The sequence below is a fragment of the Lygodium microphyllum genome, chromosome 19 (assembly GCF_053477565.2).
Source record: "Lygodium microphyllum isolate KBCC chromosome 19, Lygodium_microphyllum_v1.1.10, whole genome shotgun sequence".
Lineage (NCBI taxonomy): Eukaryota > Viridiplantae > Streptophyta > Polypodiopsida > Schizaeales > Lygodiaceae > Lygodium > Lygodium microphyllum.
In genome coordinates, this window is record NC_141153.1 from 58877821 (window position 1) to 58900228 (window position 22408).

The following is a 22408-nucleotide window of genomic DNA, read 5'->3' on the forward strand; positions in this document are numbered from 1 at the left end:
ACACCAAACACCAAACAATCACGTACAATAGTAAGGCATTGGCTACATGGGCATTGGAACCAACTCCCTCTCTCTAAAAAAACATATACTAGAATTTGCAAGTGATGAATAACCAAATTGTCGAGAGCCAAATAAATAGGTAAAAGATAATGCAATAAATGCATAAAGTCAACCAACAATAAATGCCATAACTTGTATAATAATGACCACCAAAAATTGCTTTAAAACAACTAAAATGCCTGATCCGTTGAATCACATCCCAAACTCACTCATGGATAATCTAATACAATACAATGATACAATAATAATGATTCATCATAAATGAACCATGGATACCTAAGCAATGTGGGTGATCAAGCCACCACCAAGGTGCCTCGAAGAGAACCTAACATTAATGTCAATCATACTAGCTCCCAAAAATAGAGAAAAACGATAACAACTCATTGTGTTTGTAAGCAATGCCTCACAGTTGCATACATGATCATCCTATCAAAAAGACCTCTATGCATACATGAACATTGATTCCCCAGCTTTCGCCAAGACCACCAAACTTTCCCCTCATGTGAGCTCGAACTAGAAGCCAATTTGGCTCTTTGTGTAGTAACCCATCATGAACTTGGAAGTCAATCCCAACTCTAGGATTTCAAAAACTGTCGATGCATTAGGGAAGTCCCTCTCTGAAACTTATGCACTTGTATACCTATATAGATGAGGCTCAACAACCCCACCTCACCACCTTCACACACTCCCGCTCCTCTTGCACGAAAGAGTCGTGAGGGATGATTGCATCACATGTACTAAAAAGCAACAAAAGGAGAGGCTACCAAGCCCTTCCTAGATTTGAGTAAGAGACCTTGTCCATGCTTTGGTATGGTTGGAGAATTCGAGTCGGAGTCGAAGAAGATGGATACCTCAAAGAGGAGTACGTATCCTACTTATCCTTTTCTTCTTCCTCAAAGCTGCTAGCTCTTTGCAATCCTTGCATAAATGTCTCTTCTTACAACAATCTTTACTTGGCCTTCGACGACGACTTCTTGTTATTCCTCTCTAAAGTGGCAAATGTCTCTTTGGAGCCACCATATTGAGATGAAAGCCTCTCTTGTAACAACAAAGATGCCTCACGCACATGCAGCATCAAGGATATGTGTAAAGCTCACTGCCATCAATGATATCTAGGTCTACAAAGCATTGGCTACTGTAGAGTACAATCCCTACAAGATAAGCCTCTAGAAGGACAATTCGCATGTGATGAAGCTAATCTTCTACCTGTGTAACACAAAGCAAGAACAACTAGATAGTATCCTTAGGTTCAAACTTCCTCTACTGAAGCTATCCATAGAGAATAATTGCACAATTGGTTGAGGAAGCCTTGTACATTTTCTCTCATAACATCCAAATCAATATCCTATAGTAACCTTGATGAGGATACACCCTTTCCACACACACATTATACTTACATCCCAACTAAGATATCATAGTGAATAGTAATAAGAATCAACCATATGTATTGCAAAGAGCCATCCGAGTATGAAATGCATTGAACATGGCCACGAGGTCCCACCTTACACAAAGAGAACTAAGAAGTTGTGAGATAATAGGCCATGGTGTAGTGATCAAGTCAAATTCCATGTCTACTATCAAGAAACAAACCAAAAGCAAAAAAAAGGCTATATTGACTTATTTATTCTATAGAAACTTCTTCAAGATACTATTGGTAGTTTAAGTGATATGAGCAAAGTAAGAAAAAAAGCAAAAACTTGTATTTATGAAAAAGAGAACTTCAAGCTTTAGAGAAAAATGATACTAATGAAACAAGGGACATGTTCAAAAGTTGGACAAGTATAGGGATACTTGGAGCCCAAGCAACAAGTGTTGTAACACTCATCTCCCTCTAGACGCTTTATTCTCTAAGCTTGTGCACTATATTTTTAAATAAATAAATTTAACAAGCTTGACAAAAAAGAAAAGTTACTGATCAATTCTAGAATCTTTTGCTTTCTAGAAAGGCTCTCATACAACTTTAAGAGCCTCCATAAGTAGTATCGAATGAAAGACTTTCTCAAAACAAAATCTCAAGTAAAAAGGTTCTATTTAAAGAGACATGCTATTTAAGCAAGAAACCCTTACATGCCCCTTGTATAAATTTTTTACGAGCATATCATCAACTAATTTTAATGTCTTACTGTCAGAAGTGGAGCAGCAGTGTAAGCATAAACATGTGCTAAAATAAACTGCTGAAACACAAGACAAAAAGAGAAAAGAAAAGAAAAGAACACGATATAGATGAGAACTCAGATGTATGCACAGGAAATGAAATCCATATATCTGAACACGAGACAGTCGCATACAACAGTGAGTCACTCGCTGCATGGGCACTGGCACTGGCACTGGCTCCTCTCTCCACAGAGTCTGCAGATGGTGAAGATGATGATACTGACTGAGAAGGAGCACTGAGTATAAATAGGCTAAAAAAGTAGGGAGCAATAATGCTGGTCAAACAGCATTAATGCTGGCCGACTGGTGCATAAAAATGCTCCACTGGCATAAAATGCCATACCAAAAAAAAACCTAAAATACCAAAAAAAAATGCCCACCTCAAATCAAGCTCAGACTCACACATGAGCTGACAAATACTCTGCTAACACCCTCTCTCAAATCATGAGTGAGCTGATACAATACAATAGTACAATGAAAAGGAATCAAAAACTATACAACATAGAACCACCAAGTAGAACCATGGATACCCAAGCAGTGGGTGATCAAGCCACTACCAAGGTGCCTCGAAGAGAACGTGATGTCGATGTCGATTGTACCAAACACCTGAAAATAGAGAAGATCATAGCATGTCTCTGTGTCCATCATCAATGTCTCGCAGTAGCATACAAGACCATCCTGTCAAAAATGCCCCTGAACATAGGTGACCATGGATTCCCGACCGTTGGCCAGACCGCCAAAGGGTCCCCTCATGTGAGCTCCAGATGAAAGCCTCCCGCTCTCTGTCAGATAACCAGCTCATCATAAACCTGGATGTCAATCCCAGCTCCAGGATTAGATTCCGCCAGACTGAAGTCGATGCGTCAGGGACGTCCCTCTCTGGAACCTGTGCACCTGTATAAAAGTATAGATGAGGCGCGGCTGCCCCATCTGAACACCCGCTCACACTTCCTCTTTGGCACAAGAGAGTCGTGAGGGATAACCTCATCACCACTACTAGAAAGCAGCCGAGGAAGGGGCCACCAAGCCCTTCCTACGATCCGAAGTAGAGGATCCCTTCCGCGCCTTGGACTTCACCTTGGTCGGAGGATCTGAGTCGGATTCTGATGAAGGAGAGGACTCATCGGTAGAGTCAACATCCCGCTTCGTCTTCTGCTCCTTCTTCCTGGAAACCGTTAACTTCTTGCAGTGCTTCCGCAAATGTCCATTCTTGCCACAGTGGTAACACTGGGCCTTCAACTTCTTCTTCCCATCACCCCTCTCTAAAGCTACATAAGCTTCGCCTCCATAATGTACCGAAAGCCGCCCCTGTAATCTCAAGGATGTCTCATGCTCAAGAAGCATTGAGATCATATGTGTAAAACTGACAGGAGTCGATGATGCCTGCACCCGCAAAGCATTGGCCACTCCATCAAACTCCAGGGGGAGCTTGTAGAGGACCGTCCCGACGAGATGAGCCTCGGAAAGAGTAGATTGCATGTGCTGAAGTTGATCCTGTACCTGCATAACACGAAGAAGAAAAGACTGAATAGTATCTTTCGGCTCAAATTTCATTTGCTGGAGCTGGCCATAAAGTGTGACTGTCCGCATGGTGGAAGGTGCCTCGTACATCTGCTGCAACTTCTGCCAAACTTCAGAAGATGTCCTACAGGAGGTAACCGCCGGTAAGACCGCTTTAGAAATACACCGAAGCAACGCCGAGTAAGCACGGGCATCGTCCGAGTCCCATGTGAGCACCGCTTCCTCATGGTTGTTCTCATCAAAGTCTTCAAGAAGAGGAAAAGGACGAAGAGGTCGAGCAATAGCTCCACAGACGATCTACCATAACCGCTTCTGCACAAACCAAGCTTTCATGACAGCACTCCACGTGAGATAGTCAGGTCCATGTAACTTATCATCAGTGGAAGTGCACGAAGGAGCCATATGGAGAGGATAAGAAGAGAAGTAGAGAAGAGATGGAATTTAGAGAGGAAACACAGCCAAAACACAAGCACAGACTGCAAAAAATGAGAGTTCACATGCAATATAACCCAAAATTTGATCAATAGAAGACAAAATCTACAACAGAAAGTCAAAAAATCAGTCAGAAACTGCCAAAAACAGCAAAAACGGCCTGAATTAACAGTCATCCAGCCACAAGAGATGCTGATCAGCAAAACGCAAGCTGTAAACTGGAGAAAAACAGGTTGAAAACTGTTGCCAACAGCTGCAGATGAAAAACGCAGGCAGTAGAGGGTGCGTAGGCAGCAGGCGATGACAAACTGCAAAAAACGCAGGCTAAAAACAGGTCGCCTGGCTGCGACAGCAGTCGTCTGATCAACAGGGGTACAAAACAGTCCTGAAATCAGCAAGAAAACACAGCAGAAGCACAGATCCTGAAATCTGATACCATGTCAGAAGTGGAGCAGCGGTGGAAGCATAAACATGTGCTGAAATAAACTGCTGAAACACAAGATAAAAAGAGAAAAGAAAAGAAAAGAACACGATACAGATGAGAACTCAGATGTATGCACGGGAAATGGAATCCATATATCTGAACACGAGACAGTCGCATACAACAGTGAGTCACTGGTTGCGTGGGCACTGGCACTGGCACTGGCTCCTCTCTCCACAGAGTCTGCAGATGATGAAGATGATACATTGGTATACATGTGTTACCACCATAGACGTCCATTCATGAGGAGGTTTTATACATGGGTTTCAGAAAGGAAAATCAAAACAAGAAAAGAAGTCAGACTAATCACAGGATGCATAGCAATATCGCTTACATTAAGTTATGACAATGGGCCTAAGCTCAAGTTTGATCTATCCTGGTCTCTAGGCACATATCTTACAGTAATTAAGAGAAAAAACTCATTGATAAGATTTGAACAGATAAAGTTCTGACTTTCAAGGCTACAAACTATGAGGTTGAAAACGAGTGATTAGTAAACAATCCCATGTGAATGATCCAAACCTGAAATAGCTCATGCATCATTGTTCCTAACAAAGCAGCAAATGCCACTGAGCATGAGCGTATGCGTTCATCCAAAACTGCCCTCCTTGGACAGCTGAAGCTGGATCCAACCTGTGTTAACAGCATAACAAATATGCAGCCTTAATGAGGTTTTACACACACACACGCACACACACACGCACGCACGCACACACGCACACGTACTTTTGATCCTGATATTAAGATATCTGGATGAACAATGAGTAGATTGTTATTCCGGTCAATTGTGCATTTTCCATCCACATTGAACTCCCCAACTACATTGACAGTATCACCAGGCCGGACCACTGTGAAAAACCTGCAAAATCAGCACTGCCTTTCATTCACTGTCTGTCTGACATGATTGCTCTGTCTACAGTACTACTCACTGCTTTATCTGAGTGATTTTCATGATTCCATGTGCATGTGATTGGAACACCAAGCAACTTTGAAAACTATACTAGTAATGACATAACACCACATGAGACCACTCAACCCTCCTTACCATTCATTGAAATACCAAACAACCTTGAAAACTATACTAGCAATGACATAGCACCATGTGAGGCCACTCAACACTCCTTACCATTCATCGAGAAGGTACAGTATCCGCTCAACCCCACTATGCTCGTTCAGTAACCGCAAAACCTTCAACGTGACAAGGTACATTAAGTTAGGGCCCCTTTAAAAATCTCAGAAAAGAAGGAAAATACACATACTTAAAAAAAGTAATATAGGGAATTGGCCAATGCATGTGATATAGATCTGAAAGGATTGGAAACTTCACCTTTCTTGGGAATTTGTCTTTTTGGCACTCATCAGCAACCTATGCACAAAAAGTAAGAACTCTGCGTTTAATCAGGAGAGCCAATTTATATACAAAATTTGACAGAGAAAAGAAAGCAACATGAACCGCATCCTTACCTCCAAGACAAGGAAATGAATGCTTGCAAGTGCGTCAGGAACAGCTGCTGGACATTCTGTAGGTGAAATGTGGTCATTGTCAAGTAACCGAGCTGTGGTCTCTGCATTAATCATAGGCAGTTCCACATATTGTGGTTTATTACTGCAGTCTGCTTCCAGAACATCGAAATCTGTCAGCAATTTGGAATTTTTTGCAAGTGTCCTTTTTCTGCAGCTGGTTCCCTTGGCACTGTTGGTTGCTTCATTGGCCTTAACTCCAACAGATATCTTTGACTTGGCCATATCTCTTTCTTTTGATGGAGCTTCAGATGAGGGCTGGTTTACTTCAACAACTTCACAGCTGGTCTGTATGAGACTGCAGCTCGCAAGGCTACTGGAACCTTCAGATATGCATATTACATTCTCTACTTGATCCAACAACTCAAGCAATGCCTGCGAGATGATAACAATGATCACATATTCTATAATAGCTTTGTAAATTGCACTCCAAATGGCTCTACCATTCTTCCCAATGATAACCCCTGACATTGACAAGATCATGAAGTAAAATACAAGAAAAGAAGTGACTTGCAGAGTTTATCCATTATTGGTACCTTCCGTCTCTGACCAGAGCCTTTTTGCTTTGTAACCCCCTTCTTCCTCTGAGACTTGAGGATCTGCGGTTTCAAGGCATATTCTAGCTCAATATAAAATAAAATGATGTTCAGCAAGACAAATAAAATGATGTGAAGCAAGACTGTACTGGAGAGTTTTTATACCGAGTTACGGCGACCAGATGACAGAGTTGGCTGTTGACTTTGAGAAACTATAGGCAACCAATCAGGTTTCTCAAGACCAAAGCAAACAGCCTCGTCATTTTCTTTGTCTTCAGCAGAAAGATGCTGACCATGGCTACAGACTTCTGTTGGCTGTAATGCCTTGTTTTGGTTTACCTTTTTCACACCTACAGTGTCGGCTCCAGAAGTACCTTTTTGCTTATTTTGAGGAGCTTCAGCCATAGACAACCATTGCTCAAGCTTTCCTGCCAACCCTGGAGATCTCTGTTCGTTGTAACAAAAATGATTGAGTTATCAGGCTCACCACTTGGATCTTGCATACACAAGTATCTTCAAGAATCTTGTCCACTTGCTAACCTTGGTTTGATGTCGGCTACTAGGTGTAGCAGAAAAGCTATTGGATGCTCGGTCTAAAATATCACGTACATTTGGCAGCTCTACATTGTTTTTGCTACTTGGCATTGACGATGCAGCAAGTTTTGAGCGAATGGTGGTTTCACTTTGTAGGCGTTCTGCAGTGGGTGACATCCTCCACACAACCTGATCACCTCCATCGTCCTGGCTCTGCTGTATGAGCTGCAAGCAAAGTCTAAAACCTTGTTGGGCATGCCTTGTGATAATCGTCAGCAGAGTCCATCGACAATTGTCAGTAGGAAGATACCGTGCTGGGAGAGATCCGCAACCGTTTATCATGCCGTTGGACATCAGTAGACAGCCTTGTCTCTTCACTCTTGAACTTTTCTTCAAGGCCTTCGGGAGGGGTCTCACAAGCACCCACATCTGGTACATGGCAAAGAAAGCTGTAAATACGGATGCTATAAGATTTTGCGCAAATCAAGAATGTATGTACATCGGGTTTTAAAAACTCCTCTGACTCCACAAACATGAGTAGGTCATACGTGACTCCCAATTGGTGCAGAAAATACAAGCATATGCAAGCATGCGCACGCACGCAGATGAGATGGGAATGCCATTCACATGGAGCAAAATGGAGGTACAAGCTTCTATGATGATTCCTGTGGGACGAGCTGCCGCACGTGGCACCGCATTCCCCCTCCGTGGCTTCTATGCCCCATCCCTCCCAACTGCCTTGAGAGGGTTGTATATATGGGCGATTTCTGATTTGCAGACAGCTCCAGCTAGACGGTTGAGCACAGTACTTTTTTCTAAAATTCTTCCGAACGGTGTAATTAGCCACACTTGTTTTCCAAAAAAATATGATGATTCCTGTGAAACAAGGAACCGTGGACCTGTACCATGTGCTTTAGGGGGGGTAAGGGCCCCCGGCAAGGGGCGGGGTGCGCGAGCAGGCGTGGGAAGCGTCCGGGTGTTGCCAAAGAAGCGCTGGATGCCTGTTTGAGTGGATTGAGTCGGGGACACGGCGGCCTGATGGCGCTTGTGGGAAGGTCCTCCTCCTCCGCGGCCGCCGCCGCCGCCTGCTCTCCTCTGAGGAGCCATGGAAGGCTTCCTTGCCTGGTGTCAGTGTTCGTGTCGCTGGTGGGAAAGCAGATTGTCCTTTCCCATCACCTCGACCACACCCATAGCCCTTCCCGCCAGTTTTCGCATTCGACTAGCCCCCGCCCCACCCGCCCGCGCCGCCGGGTTGCCCCAGGGCCCCCACAGTGGCCCCTTACAAATGTCATTAAGCTTAACGGAAAAAAGGTTAAGTCATCTTAGCGTGCAGCCACGTGTAGACTTGCCTGATGTTTCACATGTCGAATAAGTCAAGTTTCCATTTTATGGCATGCCCGTCTCCTCTCCTACTTACAAAATTTATTGTCACCTTCACTTTCAAAGGCAAGTACTCACTAAACATGTGGCAAGACTCTTATGGCGAGCATTCCAAAGCAATCAAAGTTCTTAAAGGAGGTAATTCGGAAGAACACCTATTGGATGTGCATATTCGAAGCATTTTGGTTGCGGCAAATCCCCTTGAAAGATAGGCTATTCGCTTAGAGGGTTCCTACTAGATCCTTGTTCATTGGCAAGAAGTTAGAGAATGGCTATTGCTCCATACTAGTTTTAGTAATGGTTACAGCACTTCACAATTCAAGGTATACTTTATGCAATAAGAGCGTTCCACACACACGCGGGCACGCGCACACACACACACTCTCTCTCTCTCTCTCTCTCTCTCTCTCTCTCTCTCTCTCTCTCTCTCTCTCTCTCTCTCTCTGATAAAACATTAATATAAAGTAAAATGTTTTTTTATAATAAGTAATATTTCATGATGCATATATAATAATATAATATGCATATGATATATTACATTATTAATATAATAACACAAGTCATTCATGTCATGATCATCACTTTATGATATTATATGGAATAATATGTGGCATATTATATAGTATTTAAATATCTTGATATTACTATTAGAAATATCAATATATAATAAGGTTAATATAATAATCCATTAATAAATAAAGATTTCATATGATACAATTTGCTAATAATATAATAACATATACTACATACTATAATATCTCAATGTCTCAAGGTGAGTATGGCTACTACTACATTGGGATATAATATCATATACTACATAATATACTAAAAATGAATAAAACATATCATTAATATAATATAATACATTTTAAATAATATCCTATCTAATATGTATTATATTATACATTCTAATACTATGATATCATATAATACACATATAATAACGTAATATTGATATAATGTGTCTATGATATATTATATTATTAATATGATAACACAAATCATTAATGTCGTGATTGTTATTTGTAATATTATATATATTAAAATTATATATTATATAATATTTAAGCATCTCTCATTACGCATTTTATGGCATTACAGCCTGATGTAACCTGATGCCCACAATGATGCATGTCAAAGAGGACTTACAATCATGGGATTTACTACGTGATTGCCCATGAGATTGAGACTTGCCCTTGTTGGGTTGTGAGTCTGTACCATGGTTATTATTTCCATTTCCACCATTTCCACCTCTAGCCATAAGTGCATGAGAAATACAGGATGCATCAATATTCTTCCTATTTACTTCTTCTATAACTAAAGCACTATCTACATCATTGCATTTAAAACCATCTTCAAGAGGATTAGTACTCATAGTAGTATGAAATGTATTCCATGACTCTAATAGTATCACAAGTAAAATTAAGGACTTTATGTTATTCTCAAACTAAATGCCTTGCGAGATAAGCTGGCTAAAAATAGAGTAAAACTCATTCAAATTAGTAGACAAGGGTACCCTACTTCATGTAAAGATCCATGAGCTTCATCCAAGCACACTTGTTTAGACAAAGAGTGTATGATAGTAGACTTATATAACTCATCAAGTTAATCCTATCCATCCCTATCCCAATGATATGGCTTTATGCCCTTGTCTTTCAATGGCCTAACCTACTTCTTCTACGCTAATGCCTACCATATCGACATCTTCAAACATTAGAAGTTGCTATCATATCCAACTTCTTGATGCTGAAAATAGTGAGAAAATAGCACTATCATTTGATGGACTAGAGGTACTTACCGGCATCATGTCTACAAAGGATTGCAAAGTAAAAGAGTATGGACTATTGTGATCATAGCAAAAACAGCCCCAAAATTGAGCCAAAAGAGAGGGCAAGAGGTGGGAAACTGAAGAGTATATAGTTATCCAAAAATAGTAGGCACTATAGTGCCCAGAAAAGCATTTGCTCTCAAAGAAACTACTCATAAACAACTTTCGGCATTGCAACCCATAAAACTACAATAAATGACCATACATCTATAAGAAAATGACTAAAGGAGTAAGCTTGATGAACCCTTATTTTAGTGCAAAATTTGTCAAAAATCAATGCTACATATTGTCAAATGTAGTGCAAACTACATGGTCTTTTAGACATGTAAATCTCATTTGTACTTGGCCTAACAAACTATAAAGGCTATGAAACTAAGAATAATTTTGTATTTTGTGCTTCCATAAAATGAATTTTTTAAAAAAGAGGTTTGAAAGGTCGTGGGAGAGGAGGTTGGAAAAGGTGGTTTTAACTACCTCTCTCCTTTATCTTCTAATCTCACAATTCTTTCTCTCTCTCTCTCATTCTGTGCAACTCTTCTCCCCTCTCTAGTGCTTCATGTCTAATCTTGTGTGAGAGAGGAGAGTGTTTAAGTATTGTTTGTTGCTTGGATCTGTGGGAGTACTCATAGCCTCCCTTTCTTGGGATTCTCTGTGATTGGAAGGCAGTTATTCATTTGGTGTGTCTGCCGGGAGGGAGGTGATCCATGGATATTCAATAGCAAATAGAGAAGAACAAAGCTTTCAAAATCTGAAAACTGCATATCCTATGCGCTTAAGCATGGGCGGCTTAGCATGGATTTCCTACTCGATGGAAGCAAAGACATGATAATATACGATCAGGGCGGTGTAGTAATCACAAAACGAACAACAAGATGCCTTGAAAGAAAGTAATTGCGGGTGGCTTTCTCATTAGAACCATGTCCGAATAGCCTCAAGAGATCGTTGACAAAAAGACAGCACAAAGAAAAGCATCAAAAGATGAGCAATGAACAGAAAGATGAAAAGAAGGTATTTCTAGTGTATGAAGGTTCCTGCTATGGCAGACAGCAAGATCTGGGCACAGCACATGATCGCTGCATATATTTTAGGGCGGCCTACAATCGACTGCAGAAGATGTAATATGCCACATTTAGAGTGCATCCATTGGCTTTCTCCATTCCCACATCAATCGTCAAATGCTCGCGCTATAGCCAAAACAATGGATTCACAACAATCTCGACAAATATATTTTCTCAATCTTGGTTCAAAAAAAAAAAACCTAAAATTAGAATTCAATTCACACAATTCTTAGCCTCTTCTCTATCCCACAAAGTAATCATGATAATAGTTAATCCTAAGCTGAAATCAAACTCATATCTAAGATTCACAAGGCCATGGGAGGAGATCTTCATCAACCAAATCTTAAGTGAGGGTGTGTTGCACTGCAAAATCTTTTTATGGGGCCTTTCTTGCACAAAGCTTCAAGGTGGCAAAGTCATTTTTACCATGTTGTGGGGGTTGTTCTTTTTGTGGATCAAAGGCGGATGGGAGATCCTTCTTGTGTTCTATGTAACATGGAGCTTGAAGAATAAGTGTGGGAGTGTCTCAAGGTCAAAGAAGCCTTTTGATGAAGCAAAGTGATGAAGAGTTGCGGGTCTTCACCAATCTTGGTTCACAGGAGCTCACCTTTCCAGTGTGGGAGAAATGATGAACCCTTATTTTAGTGCAAATTTTGTCAAAAATCAATGCTACGTATTGTCAAATGTAGTGCAGACTACATGGTCTTTTAGACATGTAAATCTCATTTGTACTTGGCCTAACAAACTATAAAGGCTATGAAACTAAGAATAATTTTGTATTTTGTGCTTCCATAAAATGAATTTTTAAAAAAAGAGGTTTGAAAGGTCGTGGGAGAGGAGGTTGGAAAAGGTGGTTTTAACTACCTCTCTCCTTTATCTTCTAATCTCACAATTCTTTCTCTCTCTCTCTCATTCTGCGCAACTCTCCTCCCCTCTCTAGTGCTTCATGTCTAATCTTGTGGGAGAGAGGGAGTGAGGATGAATTCATGGCACTATTTTTTGTGTGCAGAGGTTCATGGCTTTGTGTGAGAGAGGAGAGTGTTTAAGTATTGTTTGTTGCTTGGATCTATGGGAATACTCACAGCCTCCCTTTCTCTGGATTCTCTGTGATTGGAAGGCAGTTATTCAAAGCTCCCATTGCTGGGAATATCTGGGTAGAAATTGAGATATATAAAATGTAACTAGCAATATAGCAACCAAGTATCAAGAATTGTCAATACAAGGTGTCAGATACATAGATGCATACAAGCAATGCATATCAAGTATGTATCCACCACCATAAACAACCCATAAACAATGACAAGTATAAGGTATCCAAGTGCTCGAAAGCAAATCGGTCCACAAGAGTCTGTATCTACAATAATAGTATATGCATAAATCAAGCATATACATAGACAAGAGACTCCCACTGTCTCTAATGAGCCAAGCTTTGTAATGTAAATACAAATGTCTCCCACTAGAAGTGAATCCAATGTAAAGTAAACTAACAAAGCTCAAGATATAAGTGTCATAGTATCTAGGACGCCCAAGTACATCATAAATACATTAAGGAATATATACATCTAATATGTCTCCAGCCTCGTTGCTCTCTCACATAAGGATTCAAGCTTTGGGCCCCCTTCACTCACTGGAGAAGTAACTTGATCCCATGCAATAGTAGCCCAAGACTTGGCTTCTCCATGACTCCATAAGCACCTTCTGAACATCTTTTCAACTTTGTTCCATTGTTGTTCACTGAAGGGAAACATTGTAGCAAACACAATAGCTGGTGCAAGACTTAAGTAGAACCAATTTACCAGTAAGACCCATTTGCTAATCTTAGTAGACATCTTCTCCATGAACCATTCAAAACATTGCCCCATTGTTACACCCACACTGATCGAAAAGCCTAGATGTTTAATGACTTTCCATTTCCTCATTTCATTAAAGCCAAGCTTTGATATGCAATCTAGACTATCGTTATAGGACAAATAAAGGAGCTTAATTTTTGGCTTGCTTATCCTGGAACCAAAAAGCACTGCACATTCTTCATATATGTGTAGTATGCTACATTGCAAAAGATTATGGAAGAAGATAGGAAAGTTTGCAATACAAAGCTTGAGTTTGCACTTGGTCGTTCCAAATGGCTTTCAAGGTAGCTACAAGATTAACACCCTTTAGGTTAGTATATAAATTTGAAGGTCACATACCAAATCTAACAACAATATGAGATTTTTACTATGCCCTACTTCTAGTGCCTCCACAAACACTATCAAAGAGAAAGAGTGGATGAATGGGAGAGCTTATTATTTGTTGATTTGTCGCTCAAATCCTTGCTTCTTCTCCTTCACTTCAACCTTAAAAATCAACCTGTCTTAGTGGCGCCACTTTGATACCATGTCACAAATCACATGGTGGAGGGATTTGCTTGAGCTGCTACGCCAAACACACACGCTACACACAGGAAGCTCACTCGAGAACACAAAAAGAGAGTGGATGGCTAAACTGTTTTCTTTGGTTTCTTCTTTTTCTTTCATACACAATACAATGTATACAAAGTGTAGATAAGATACAACATAAAAGAAAGTGGCCTACTAAGTCAAACAACACATAATTGACTATACTAATCAATCGAAACTATAACTATGCCAACTATAGGTAGGTGCAACAAATCAAATATAATAAGTGATAAGGCAATGGCCATGTAAGAGTCATAATGACTATCAATGTACTAAGTGTAGACATGTGGACCCATCTATTTGGGGGGTCCATCATCAATGTCTGCACGTGTTGAGCTTGGCATCTCAACAAAATCCAGGAAGTTAGAAAACTTGACTTCACAAAATAAGGTGATACCGTGCTTATCTTGGATTTCAAGTGCTTTTGGAGGCTCCATCCTTCTATCCTAGAAAATGCAAACCTCCTCTCGCCCTTAGCATTAGATGAAAGAGGGGGCACATAAGGTACCCTACCAAGTGTTGTAGCAATGACTTTGATCTCTACTTCAAACACAATGTGGGGATTTGGAATGAAATCCAAATATGGCATTTAGAGAGAAGCACTTCAATGAGACTGAATGTGGCTGACCATGGGAGCCTACGGACCAAATTGTCTCTAAAGCCAACAAAGCATGATAAAATGTAATTCCTTTTAGCATGTGATCCCACCAAAGCCCTTACCACAAAGCAGTGATAGACAAGGTTATAGTGTACTTAATAGGTGCTGCATAACCATTTTGAGAACTCCTCGTTAATTGGGGCCCTTTCTATTATAAATAAATAAAGCTCAACAAACAGAGACATTGTAATATCTTTGTCATAGAGCCTCCATTGCAAGTTCCATTTCCACTTTGTACACTCTCTTTGAAGTTGATAGTATTGTTTTCACCTTATGTATATTAGCTGAAAAAGGCTTGGACAATATACTATAAGTCAGTAGCCTTGTCTTTCACTTGTGTAGCGTACAATTCAATAACCATTTCCCCATCCATTCATGATCTCTACACCTTGGCATGTGCTGCTTGCTTAACATTAGAGTCTTCACCTACCCTTTTGGCCTACATATAGGCCCATCAGAAGTTTTCACTCCTAGGACTATCTCCCATTAGAAGCATGTTGTCAAGATGCAAACGCCTATGTAGAAACTCTCAGCTTAACATCTATCCTACACATTGAGGTCCTTCTCAACCTCTCTTGATTCCATTACTTGTTATTGATCTTAATCATTTTCCCTTCTCTCACCTATCTACTTATCTCTCTAGTTATTAATGGCAAAGCATTTCTCGTAATTGTGAATGAATCTTTTATTTATTCTCTTTCTCTACCCACCAACCCCCTATCTTCCTCTTCAGTGTTCTAGTCCAACTAGTCCACTAGCGACAGGGAACCCTATTGCATGGGCTAATGATTGATGGTACTCTATTTCATGGAGCTTGTCAATTAATCAGGGTTGGTTCTCTTCTTTACTCTTGTTTTGCATAATATGTTTTGCTGTATTGTTTATATCTATGCAGCATTGTTATGGAGCATTGTTATTTTCATGAGTCATGAATTGAATCTATCGTGGATACATTATACATTGTATTGTTTTCACTTGTCACAAATGGGGTATTAATGATGTTCAACTTTGGACGAGGTTTTGAAAATATCATTTTACTTTCACTACAAGGGATTAGGCCCACAGCTAGCCTCATTAATGCATTTTCTTAACTAAGAAATAAAACTTACGATGTCAGAGCACTTGGGGTTGAAAGTCTACCACGGGGGTAAGAGACAGTAGGGTGAAGGGGAATTCAAGGAGGAGAGGAGTAGACAAAAGAGAAGGCGTTCAAAGAAATAGAAGACGTAGAAGAATACTCACAAAAAGAAATAGAAGATGTAGAACAATACTCACAGAGATGAAGTATGTCAGTTGATTTTTGCATTATGAGAAGATAAATCTCTTATAGACAAAAACGTGCATAAAATAATACCTTCCTCTATGTTGCTCAAATCGCCAATCTGATGCTTCCATTGGCTCCAAAGGGAGATTAAAAACCAGCACACTTGGCCAAAATTCTGTCAGATCGCTCCTTCTTCATCTCCCACTTCGGAGTGCTGTTCACTGTCTAAAAATAGCGATCACTTGATTTCGCCAATCTTTCTTTTTACATAAAATCCTCTCAAAATGGCTAAAAGCTACCTACTTTCTTTTACATGTCATCCTAATTTAGAAGTTGTCTACAGTTTTATGGATTTTTACAAGAGATAATATATAAAATATCATTCACACTACAGACACTAACACTAATGTCTAAAATGGCATTGGCTCTCTAGATTAATAGGAAAGCTGCACTCTAGAGTTTTTCACACTATGTGAACGTAGCAGCAAGATAATGAACACATCTACAGTTTTGACAACAAGCGCATCAAGAGGCCCACGTCCAAAATTGTGTTTACTTGTGACTTATAAATGTGGTTCTTTACACTTTTTTACATGTGAAATAACCTATAACACCTTATTAAATGCAACTTGTATAGACAAATGAAAACTAAGAAGCTGCTAGTTGTTGTAGACATGTGACTCCAACCACAACTTTGCAACCAATAGCTCCCTGGTTTCTTTTTTCCCTTATTGTATACTTATCAATAATTATCTTTATTATGAATCAATTGTAGATATAATAACATAGTTTAAGTATTACAAGTGACCCAATATGAACCAAATGATAAAAGAAAAGCACTTGAATTATGTATTCATAACAATACAAATTACATAAGGCCATTTAAAATTTCACTTACTAAAAAGTTTTTACAAAGTATAGGATGATAGTGCTACAAAATCCATTGCAAGTTGCCATGTCTTGTAAAATAGGAGATATGATAAAGCCTAAAGACACATGACAAATCCTACAACATGTCCATAAATATTAGATTAATTGTTATCAACAATAGATGAAGAGCCTTTGCTATCAGTATGTATAGGACAACAATGATCCACAAAAAAATTTGTGACTTTTTTGAAGATGTTCATATTTGGCTTCACATATAGCTAAAATGATGTGTATACATAATGGCTTGGGGTAGCTACACCTTCATCATATTTAGATCAACAAAATCAATGTCTATGGAATCTTGCAGTACTCAACACAAGAAAGTTGTCACTCATTGCCTCAAAATTCACCTCATCTTCATATGTGCCATAGTCTCTCCCCTTGCTTCTCTCACTTTCTCTTGAAAACACAAGCTTGCATCTCTTATTGTGCCCCATCAAGTAACATTCTTCTTCATTATAGACACAACCATACTTGTTGAGGAATGAAACCTAACACCAACAAGCCTTAGATTATATGTTGCAACAATATATATGAAATAACATCAAAAGCAACAAATAAAGCTCCAAACATCCAAAATAAATTTATCCAAACCATAGAACTTGATAACTTTTGAGAAGATGGCTCTCTTCATACTAATAAGGCTCCCACACCTTCAATACAAGCTCTAGCATTTGGTGGCACCCTAAACTTGATTAATAGCTAATGTAAACAACAAAATAAATAGCAAACTAGATGAAACTACAAAGAAGAAGAAACTATGGGTCGATCATTAGCCAATGTAGATGACAAAACAAATAGTAAATAGAGCAAACAACTATTACCACTTTAAGATTACGAACCTATGGGGTTTCTCGTTTCCGAAAATGTTTACAGAACCATTGCAACAAATTTTTACAGTTAGATTTTGAGATAGACATCCTCCAAAATTAATCCTCCAACCTTAGAGAGGGTAAACTATAGTTAATTTCAAATAATAAAATATATTTTTTGAATAGAACATTGAAGAAAACTCTATGAGGAAACAGTCTCTGTTATGCTCTACATAGGAAAATAAATTGGGTCAATTTGGATACCAGGAGTATGATTTGCAACCCCTACAATGTAAATTTCCTCTTTTGGGATTGAAGTCTTCTCTCTGAAACCTAGGTCTGAAGAAGGTGTGATTTGTGCATTTAATATCACGTGAGAAAAATCATTTACTTAATAGCATGTTAACTAGATCATAGGAAAGAGCCTTTCAAATCACATGTAAACATATGTTTAAACAAGCATTAAAAAACAAGTTTAAACAACAATTAGTCCCATGTTTACCACAATGTTTGCAATCATTTATCACATACAAACAACCTTAAATGACATAGAGAAGAATGGACCTAAATTGTTCAAGAAAAACAAACAAGGTTTAAATCACCAAAGCAAATGTATACAAACCATAGATTCTAAAGAGAATGGAAGTGAAGCAAACCTTAGATATATTGAATTAAGGAGTCTCTCCACAACCTTATGTATCATGAGCTCCCCCATCTCTGTGTGTGTGTGTGTGTGTACTCTCAATTCCTACCCCAAACATTTGGTTTATGGGTCTATTCAAAATACCTACTCTCTATGTGGGCATTAAAAAAAAAAATTTGCATTTAAACAAGCATGAAATAGTTTGTGAGAATTTAAAACCAAAATGCATCTAAATTGGTGTTAAAAAGAGTGCTTGAAAGCCAAACTTTATCTCGATTTTAAATGGTGATTTAGCTATGATTAATAATGCATCCATTAATGCATATCACACATCTACATCTCTACTTTGATTTTTATGTAGTGTTTTTTATTAATCCTATGATGCTTTTGTACTATGTAGAACTACTATCAACATATAATAGATTGCTTAGAAGGTTGTAATATTTAGCTCCTTGGGGGTTGAAGTTTTTGATGCTTTTTTTGGTGTTAGGTGATGGTATTGGGGTGGGTTTTCTATATTTACTTATTTTGTACACTAGAAATATTGATCCAAGGGTCCAAACTACCAAAAATCACATCTATTAAACCGTATTACTAAGTCACAATACTATCATCGGTGCTCCTTGTCTCTTCTCGATGAGCTATGTATGGGGTTTTCTCCCTTCACTGCTCACACAACAATGCCACTTCATTGATAGGTTTAATAAAACCAACCCTATTCATCCTATACCTTTTTTTGTATAATCAATTTGACATCCTTCTGTACGTAAATTTTGTGCTGACATACTATAGAATCAAAGCCTTTCAATGTTAGTGCAATCCCATGCAAATATATATTGAAATTCCTTGCATATCAAGTCTTTATTGTAGTCTTTTTCTACATAAATCCATAATCCTTACTTTGATTGGTTTAGGCTCTCCTTCTTTATTTGGGCTGACTTTTAGCACTTCATTCTCTACATTGTGTGAATGGTGAAGGGAGAAAACGCCAAACACAACCCAATAAGAAGAGATAATGAGCAATGGTGATAGTGTTGTGGCTTAGTAATGTGATGCAATAGATGCAATTTTTTACAGTCTACACCCTTAGAACAATCTTTCTAGTACGTAAAACAAGTCAATACAAAAAACCCAACCTAGGACCACCACCTAGCAACCCAAGAAAGCATCAAAAGCTTCAACCCTCGAGAAGCTACTTATGACAACCTTTTAAGTAATTGAACATGATTAATATCCTTCTTGTGTCAAGGAAAGAGTACAAGGTATCTACTATACATTCAATTCATGACTTCTCAAAATATCAATGTCCAATGACATGTTGTATAGATATAGACAACATAACAAAAGATACCATGTATGCTGAACATGAGTGTATTTAAATAGTGAGCCTTGACTATTTAAGAGGTTGAAAAGTCCACTAATGTTTCCTATCCAAGACCAAGTATACTTTTAAGAACAAGGTTGGAGTATATCATAGCCATTATGTTGCCATACAAAATGATTACAATGATTTTTCTACATCTATAAAATGAAGCAAACAATGTAATGAATATTTATTCGCCACAAAATTGAGATGATCCCAACTTCTTGACTGGCCAAAGACCAAGCCACTTTTAACCCGGTTGTCAAGCCAACTCATAAAAGTAGTTGCACTAAACAGGAGATCTTGATAATTAATTCTTGCAATTTAATCTAGCCTTCCTTTTTATTCGTGACACTTATTAGCGATAGTCCAACTAATCATCTGAACAAAACTTGGTAAGCTTATTTAACTTCATATTTCATTTCTCTAAACAACTAGGCCTCTGTGTTAGGTCCTAGAATACTAACCTAGGAAAACTACGGCTTCTCCCCATCTCTCAGGGGCAGCTCCTCATAATTTGCTCCTGCCAAACTAGTGGCGGTTTATCCAGGAAGTTTAGATGTTTGACTTTAAGAAGTTTGTTTCATGGAATAGATCCCTTAGATCTATTCGTATACCCCCTTTTAAATTCATTTTTATATTTCTCTTCTCCAACTGATTAAAATTAATTCATTTTAATTATTTAAGTAACAGCAAACATTCAAATCAAAGCATCTAACGTTTTAAAAAACCATAAACTTTAATCCCTTGATAAACGTCTCCCCACTTCGTACTGCAATTTCGTCGTTGCTTTTTAGTATTTAAATACTTAATTCGTTTTGCGAATATAACGTCCTTTTCTTCTTTTCCTTCGCTAAATACAAATCAGGACAAAATCAGGTACTTTTCTCACTCTAACGTAAACACATACATAGTTTATTTTAAATTCCCATATTCCCTTTTAATTTATAAATTAGTCTTAGTGGCCCTCCACTCTTCCTTGCAATCATCAGATGATTTCTTTTTAATATGAACAAAATATAGATCTTAAATATGGATGCTGAGGCTTTCCCTCATGCCATCAAATAATTATCTTATTAAGGTTTTTTTATATTTGTAATTTAATTTAAGGTTATAATTTTCTTATCATCATCAAACATCAATAAAATACTATGGTATCTCTCATTTGTTTTTTCCATCCCTGTGTTATTGAATAGTACATCACGTATCATTTTATTTTCTCAAAATAAAAACACCATGTTTATATGTAAATGTTCTTTCAGTAGAATATAATTAAACTGTTGTTACTTTTTATTTTAAAGCTTACAAAAGTTCATCAGCGATTAAGAATTGTCTTTTCAGCTTTTCACGTAAAGATCCATATTTTTATTGATAGAGAACAGTTTTATTTAAATATAAACTGCTATTTCGCTTTAAAAATAACTAGTTTTAAAATTTTAAATATATTAAACCATCTCTAAAAATTCTGATAGAAATTCAGTAAATTTTGAGTCATAATCTTTATAGGAAAAATATCATAACTTATAAATTTCCAATCAGCCATTTTATAAAAATTTATTTGTGTCATTTTTAAGTAATTTTTGAGCATTTTTGACTATTTTCTATTTTTAATAAATGAAAATAGATTCACATAAATGCAAACAACCATTCAACATAGAAAAACAAGTTTCATAGCATTTTCTAAAAATACTAAACTGAACATTTACTTATACTATATCATTCATTTTAGATAAACGGTTCAGGCACGTACTTGTAAATCTCGCGGGTCGTTGTCGCGTCTTTGAAGACCGTGTCCTCTTGCAGTCTAGTCAATGCAAGTCCGTCGTTTGGCCAATCATTCCAACTATCAGCTCGTCGATCTTTTTACTCTCTCACCGATCCTCGCGCGATTGTTGCTCCATGGCAATGGGAATGACATTTTTCTCTTAAGTTAAAGATTAAACTCTTAATCAAGAGTAAATTTTAGCTATGGCTTTTGGTTGGGGAAGCGACGACTTATGAAGGAGGTGGAGACTAATTCAATATCTCCATGATCTATCCACCGAATCCTGGGCGAGGCCAGGCGATTTGACGAGAACAAAATCTTCTACCAGCCTATGATCTCAGTTTGCCCAAGTACTTTGAGGCTCCAATTTGGCCATTGTAAAGAAGAGAGAGCGATGGAGGAGAAGAACCAAGATTTGCATTGCATCTTGCTGTAGCATAATTATTTTCCTTATCCAAGCTCTCTAGACTTTGATTTTTTCTTCCTCATGCAATCTAAACCACTCAGAGAAGGCGTCCCATCTCCTTTTTTTTCAAAAATGGCGCCCCTTCATTCTCTCTCTCTCGCCTCATTGATTGAGTTAACTATGCAGCTTATCTAATTCATTTGATTATTGCAACCTTATATCCTGAATGGATTGCGCAGCCTTACATCCTATGATTACGATCTAATTACTGGAACCGTTTATTTATTACTGACATAATCTGAGGTTGATTGATAACCAGATGAAATGACGAGTCTGTCACCTGCCGCCGTCTTGATCGATGGGGTGGTGCATTATAATTCAGAGTCGACCCACAAGTACCTGATTCGTTTAATAACAGGGATTAGCATTGAGTCCCGATCATCATCATGATGCGCACGCATGCGTTGCTCCCCCCTTGATAACAAGAGCTTCCTTTTGTGGCATGGCGGATGAGTTCGAAGGGGAGAGGTGGTCAAGATCTTGATTAAGGGAGGAAGGTTTCTGAAAAGGGTAAGGATTGGTGTTATTGTTGTCATTGGCTGCTACCTGGACTTCTATCACAGG

At 38.5% G+C, this 22408-nt stretch overlaps 1 protein-coding gene across 1 annotated transcript in view; it reads right to left on the minus strand.

The window, feature by feature from the left end:
- The window catches only part of EMB2411 (DNA replication helicase), a 72545-nt gene extending 64105 nt beyond the window's left edge, over window positions 1–8440 (minus strand). The window contains exons 1-10 of the mRNA XM_087700133.1: window positions 8145–8440; window positions 7550–7668; window positions 7246–7464; window positions 6871–7152; window positions 6706–6768; window positions 6113–6544; window positions 5976–6014; window positions 5775–5836; window positions 5375–5507; window positions 5171–5281 (exon numbers count right to left, since the gene is read on the minus strand). Coding sequence (XP_087556259.1) covers window positions 5171–5281; window positions 5375–5507; window positions 5775–5836; window positions 5976–6014; window positions 6113–6544; window positions 6706–6768; window positions 6871–7152; window positions 7246–7464; window positions 7550–7668; window positions 8145–8346 — 1662 coding nt within the window. The 5' untranslated portion in view covers window positions 8347–8440. The remainder of the gene's footprint in view (window positions 1–5170; window positions 5282–5374; window positions 5508–5774; window positions 5837–5975; window positions 6015–6112; window positions 6545–6705; window positions 6769–6870; window positions 7153–7245; window positions 7465–7549; window positions 7669–8144) is intronic.
- Between the last annotated feature and the right edge of the window lie 13968 nt (window positions 8441–22408).